We start from the raw sequence: 6,825 nt of genomic DNA, 5'->3' as shown, positions 1-6,825 counted from the left end.
CTATTGTATGGAATGATGAATGTCAGGAAGCTTTTGATAGCATTAAAGAATACCTGTTGGAACCACCTGTAACGCCCGTCTTAATTATTCGATTATTTAAAAATATATTTATATATATGATTTACGTGATTTTCATGACTGATATGTGTGAATTTTATGATTTATGAAGTTGAATGGGTTATATGATTTATAACTGAATTATGAGGGATATTTTGTTGTGGTGAAGTTGTTATGTTGTTATGACTTATTTTATTATTAAATAAAATAAGATCTGATAAATAAAATAAAAATATTAAAAATGGGGCTGTGTTGTGAGATGAGCAATTAGTAGTGATAAGAGTAATTAGGAGAGATAAATAGACAACAAAAGTTAGAAAACATAATACGTACGTTTTTGGAGAAAAAGGGAGAAAAGTCAGAAAAGAGGAGAACCAGAGGGAGAGCTGCGATTTCATCATAACCAGGTAAGGGTGAGACTAATTTTCAATATTATTAAGGGTATAATTCTATAGGATGAATTTAGCATGATTAGGTTAAGTTTTGGTGAGAATTGAGGATTAGGTTTAGGATCAATTTTGATGAATAAATCAAGAACAGATGTTAGATTAATGCAAAATTAGTATACAGACCTTAGATATGACTTAAGATGATAATTAGATGCTATTTGGATGAAGGAATCATGAATATAGGTGAAAAGTTGTGATTTTTAGGTTTCTGGCCGTACTGACATTCATCGCTCGCACCTGCGAGCAAGAACACTCGCATCTGCGAGCTAGAACCCAGAACTCGCAACTGCGAGCAATGCAACTCGCAACTGCGAGTGACCTGTGAGCTCGCAACTGCGAGCAGAATAACTCGCCACTGCGAGTAAATACGTAGGAACCCAGAATGCACACTTTGCTCGCCAGTGCGAGTGAAGTTACTCGCCACTGCGAGTTAAGCTGTTAGTTGCCCAAAATTGTCCCGATGCGATCCTTTCGCACGTGTAGTCTTGAGATGACCTTAGAAGTAAGTTAGAGAGCTGTTTAGGATGCTTTCATAAGCTCCAGAAGTCTGTTATGGTGACTGAAAATTAGAAGTGTTGCTGCATGAATGCTATAATGATGTTTTATGATATCTATATTGATGTAATTAATTCCTTATGTGAATGTTAACACATTCAAGCGTTGTTAATTGTTGTATGTTGCTGCTGTTTTCTGTTGTCGACTGTTAGTGTCTTGAGGTTGCATGAGTCGGTCTATGTTGTTGGAATTTAAGAAGTTGTCCATGATTATGAGTCGTATGAGTTGTACACGTCGTTGTCTAAGTTGTTGGAAGTTGAGTCCATTGCATACTCATATAAGTTGGTTGAGGGCTTGATGCCCTGGAATGCTTAGTCATTCACATGATTGGTGAGGGCTTGATGCCCTGGAGCTTTTGCTCACTATGTTGGGGGCTTGATGCCCTGAAGAGCCTAATTACGCTCATATAAGTTGGTTGGGAGCTTGATGCTCTGTATTGGTACCAAATGCATTTGCATATCAAGAGGTTCATGATGTTTAAGTTGTCAAGATGTTGTCGAGTTGATAGAGTTGCATGGTCAAGGATGAGTTGTGTTGTCAAGTTGAGTGTTAAGTTGATTATGATTTGTGATGAGAATTAGTAATGGTATTGATGATTGTATTTGTTATGTAATGAAAAATTATGCTAATTGTTAATTGTTGATATGTTATTAATGTTTAAGTTGTTAAATGCATTTTATTGGATTATATGCTTAATGTATTGATTATGAAATCTCACCCCTTCTGCGTATATGTTGCCTCGACCGTGGGTAATGTGCAGGTAATAAAGATTAGAGGCGTTCATGAGTGGACTCTCAGTTGGTGTCTAGGTGCTCTGATACGTAACGGGATGGGGGCTTGCTTTTACTTCTATTCCTTACGTGTCTCTTTTATGAACTAATTTATGAGATTTTTTTCAATAAGGCCTGCGTGCCAAGACTTTTAAATGTCGAACTATTTTCCGCTGCAATAGTTTAAGATTTTTCATGATGTTGAATTTGAAGGATAATTATTATCATCCATTTTATGATTTAAATGAAGTATGTGACATTCCGTTGTGATCAAAATACTCTGATTTTAAATGAAATTTTTATGTTGGGAAAACGGGGTGTTACAATTGGTATCAGAGCAGGTCGGTCCGTCCGGCCAAGTAGTGAGTCAAGTTGTGTCGTTTTAACAGTTAGGATATCCTTATTGTGTTATTCTAATTGTTGTGTGTTGCGCAATGAAGAAAACTGGAAGCTGCAAATCTTATCTGTTATAAGAGAACTAGAATGGCTGGAAGAAATGATGCTGCGATGGCTGCTGCCTTGGAAGCCGTGGCCCAAGCTATAGGACAACAACCAAATGCTGGTGCTGGTGTTAATGCTGATGTGAGAATGTTGGAGACTTTTGTGAGGAATCATCCTCCTACTTTCAAAGGAAGGTACGACCCTGATGGAGCACAGACGTGGCTCAAGGAGGTTGAAAGAATTTTCAGAGTTATGCAATGTACTGATGATCAGAAGGTGCGTTTTGGTACGCACATGCTATCTGAGGAAGCTGATGACTGGTGGGTTAGTCTTCTACCTAACTTAGAGCAAGATGATACGGTCGTTACTTGGGCTGTGTTTAGGAGGGAGTTCCTAAACAGGTACTTTCCGGAGGATGTTCGCGGGAAGAAAGAGATTGAGTTTCTTGAGTTGAAGCAAGGTGAAATGTTGGTGACTGAGTATGCTGCTAAGTTCGTGGAATTAGCTAAGTTTTATCCACACTACACTGCTGAGACTGCTGAATTTTCTAAGTGTATTAAGTTTGAGAATGGCTTACGTCCTGAGATCAAGCGGGCCATTGGATATCAGCAGATCCGTAATTTTTCCGAGCTGGTGAGCAGTTGCAGAATTTATGAAGAAGATACTATAACCCATTACAAGATCAGGAATGAGCGGAAGAGTAAGAACCAACAAAATCGTTATAAGCCTTACAATGCCCCTGCTGATAAGGATAGTCAAAGGGTGAATGATGAAAGGAAACCGGGAAGGAAAGATACTAATGCTGAGGTTGTTTGCTACACATGTGGTGAGAAGGGCCATAAGCGTAATGCTTGTACTGGAGAGGTGAAACGATGCTTTCGTTGTGGTAGAAAGGGACATACTATTATAGAGTGTAAGCATGATGATGTGGTGTGTTTTAATTGCAATGAAGAAGGTCACATGGGTTCACAGTGCAAGAAACCTAAGAAGGCTCAAGCTAGTGGGAAGGTGTTTGCTTTATCTGGTACTCAGGCGGAGGGTGAGGATCGTTGATCTGAGGTAAATTTTCGAGGACGAAAATTCTATAAGTTGGGGAGAGTTGTAACGCCCGTCTTAATTATTCGATTATTTAAAAATATATTTATATATATGATTTACGTGATTTTCATGACTGATATGTGTGAATTTTATGATTTATGAAGTTGAATGGGTTATATGATTTATAACTGAATTATGAGGGATATTTTGTTGTGGTGAAGTTGTTATGTTGTTATGACTTATTTTATTATTAAATAAAATAAAATCTGATAAATAAAATAAAAATATTAAAAATGGGGCTGTGTTGTGAGATGAGCAATTAGTAGTGATAAGAGTAATTAGGAGAGATAAATAGACAACAAAAGTTAGAAAACATAATACGTACGTTTTTGGAGAAAAAGGGAGAAAAGTCAGAAAAGAGGAGAACCAGAGGGAGAGCTGCGATTTCATCATAACCAGGTAAGGGTGAGACTAATTTTCAATATTATTAAGGGTATAATTCTATAGGATGAATTTAGCATGATTATGTTAAGTTTTGGTGAGAATTGAGGATTAGGTTTAGGATCAATTTTGATGAATAAATCAAGAACAGATGTTAGATTAATGCAAAATTAGTATACAGACCTTAGATATGACTTAAGATGATAATTAGATGCTATTTGGATGAAGGAATCATGAATATAGGTGAAAAGTTGTGATTTTTAGGTTTCTGGCCGTACTGACATTCATCGCTCGCACCTGCGAGCAAGAACACTCGCATCTGCGAGCTAGAACCCAGAACTCGCAACTGCGAGCAATGCAACTCGCAACTGCGAGTGACCTGTGAGCTCGCAACTGCGAGCAGAATAACTCGCCACTGCGAGTAAATACGTAGGAACCCAGAATGCACACTTTTCTCGCCAGTGCGAGTGAAGTTACTCGCCACTGCGAGTTAAGCTGTTAGTTGCCCAAAATTGTCCCGATGCGATCCTTTCGCACGTGTAGTCTTGAGATGACCTTAGAAGTAAGTTAGAGAGCTGTTTAGGATGCTTTCATAAGCTCCAGAAGTCTGTTATGGTGACTGAAAATTAGAAGTGTTGCTGCATGAATGCTATAATGATGTTTTATGATATCTATATTGATGTAATTAATTCCTTATGTGAATGTTAACACATTCAAGCGTTGTTAATTGTTGTATGTTGCTGCTGTTTTCTGTTGTCGACTGTTAGTGTCTTGAGGTTGCATGAGTCGGTCTATGTTGTTGGAATTTAAGAAGTTGTCCATGATTATGAGTCGTATGAGTTGTACACGTCGTTGTCTAAGTTGTTGGAAGTTGAGTCCATTGCATACTCATATAAGTTGGTTGAGGGCTTGATGCCCTGGAATGCTTAGTCATTCACATGATTGGTGAGGGCTTGATGCCCTGGAGCTTTTGCTCACTATGTTGGGGGCTTGATGCCCTGAAGAGCCTAATTACGCTCATATAAGTTGGTTGGGAGCTTGATGCTCTGTATTGGTACCAAATGCATTTGCATATCAAGAGGTTCATGATGTTTAAGTTGTCAAGATGTTGTCGAGTTGATAGAGTTGCATGGTCAAGGATGAGTTGTGTTGTCAAGTTGAGTGTTAAGTTGATTATGATTTGTGATGAGAATTAGTAATGGTATTGATGATTGTATTTGTTATGTAATGAAAAATTATGCTAATTGTTAATTGTTGATATGTTATTAATGTTTAAGTTGTTAAATGCATTTTATTGGATTATATGCTTAATGTATTGATTATGAAATCTCACCCCTTCTGCGTATATGTTGCCTCGACCGTGGGTAATGTGCAGGTAATAAAGATTAGAGGCGTTCATGAGTGGACTCTCAGTTGGTGTCTAGGTGCTCTGATACGTAACGGGATGGGGGCTTGCTTTTACTTCTATTCCTTACGTGTCTCTTTTATGAACTAATTTATGAGATTTTTTTCAATAAGGCCTGCGTGCCAAGACTTTTAAATGTCGAACTATTTTCCGCTGCAATAGTTTAAGATTTTTCATGATGTTGAATTTGAAGGATAATTATTATTATCCATTTTATGATTTAAATGAAGTATGTGACATTCCGTTGTGATCAAAATACTCTGATTTTAAATGAAATTTTTATGTTGGGAAAACGGGGTGTTACACCACCTATCCTTGTCCCACCAGTGGAAGGAAGGCCTTTGATTATATATCTGTCAGTGTTAGACGATTCAGTGGGCTGTGTTCTCGGTCAACAAGATGAGACTGGTAAGAAAGAGCATGCTATCTACTATCTGAGCAAGAAGTTCACCGACTGTGAGACTCGGTATACAATGCTTGAAAAGACTTGTTGTGCTTTAGCCTGGGCTGCCAAACGCCTGCGTCATTATATGGTGAATCATACAACTTGGTTGATATCCCGAATGGATCCAATCAAGTACATCTTTGAGAAGCCTGCTGTTACTGGAAAGATCGCACGTTGGCAAATGTTATTGTCTGAATATGACATTGTGTACAAAGCTCAGAAAGCAATCAAAGGAAGTGTCCTTGCTGAGCATCTTGCTTGTCAACCTCTTGATGATTACCAGCCAATTAAGTTTGATTTCCCTGATGAAGAGATCATGTATTTGAAAGCGAAAGACTGTGAAGAACCACTGATCAATGAAGGGCCGGACCCCAATAGCAAGTGGGGATTGGTGTTTGATGGTGCTGTTAATGCTTATGGTAAAGGAATTGGAGCCATCATTGTAACTCCACAGGGGCACCACATTCCTTTCACCGCTCGAATAACTTTTGAATGCACGAACAACATAGCTGAATATGAAGCATGCATCTTGGGCATTGAAGAAGCCTTTGATCTGAGAATTAAGCACCTTGACATCTATGGAGATTCTGCACTTGTTATTAATCAGATAAAGGGTGAATGGGAGACTCATCATGAGAAGCTGATCCCATACCGTGACTATGCAAGACGTCTGTTGACGTATTTTACCAAGGTTGAGCTGCACCATATCCCTCGGGATGAAAATCAAATGGCTGACGCCCTTGCTACTTTGTCTTCTATGTTCCGTATCAATCACTGGAATGACGTGCCGGTAATCAAAGTGCAGCGTCTTGATAGACCCGCTCATGTGTTCACTATTGAAAATGTACCAGATCAGGCTGATGAAGATGTGAATGACAAAAAGCCTTGGTATCACAACATCAAACAATTCTTGCGGAATCATGAATATCCAACTGGTGCTTCCAACAGGGATAAAAAGACTTTGAGACGATGGGCTAGCAAATTCCTTCTGGACGGAGAAATCCTATACAAGAGGAACTATGACATGGTTTTGTTGAGATGTGTTGATAAACAAGAAGCTGAGAAGTTGATGCATGATGTGCATGATGGCACTTTTGGGACCCATGCTTCGGGCCACACTATGTCAAGGAAACTGTTAAGAGCCGGCTATTACTGGATAACCATGGAGCGTGACTGCCACAAACATGCCAAGAGATGCCACAAGTGTCAAATTTATGCTGATAA

At 38.8% G+C, this 6,825-nt stretch overlaps 1 protein-coding gene across 1 annotated transcript; it reads left to right on the top strand.

Moving 5' to 3' along the window:
• The first annotated feature begins 2,275 nt into the window (after positions 1-2,275).
• On the top strand, positions 2,276-3,382 carry LOC146907875 (uncharacterized). The gene has a single exon (XM_085726656.1). The coding sequence runs from the start codon at positions 2,315-2,317 to the stop codon at positions 3,323-3,325; it is 1,011 nt and encodes a 336-aa protein (XP_085582782.1). The 5' UTR covers positions 2,276-2,314; the 3' UTR covers positions 3,326-3,382.
• Positions 3,383-6,825: the final 3,443 nt, after the last annotated feature.

This window comes from Medicago sativa, chromosome 7 (genome assembly GCF_051527215.1).
Source record: "Medicago sativa cultivar Bolivia chromosome 7, Bolivia_mono, whole genome shotgun sequence".
Lineage (NCBI taxonomy): Eukaryota > Viridiplantae > Streptophyta > Magnoliopsida > Fabales > Fabaceae > Medicago > Medicago sativa.
Note: the sequence above shows the minus strand (reverse complement) of the source record. Positions and strands in the feature narration are given on the sequence as shown.

Coding starts and splice junctions, on each gene's coding strand:
- LOC146907875 (XM_085726656.1), top strand. CDS start 2,315: ATGGCTGGAAGAAATGATGCTGCGATGGCTGCTGCCTTGGAAGCCGTG.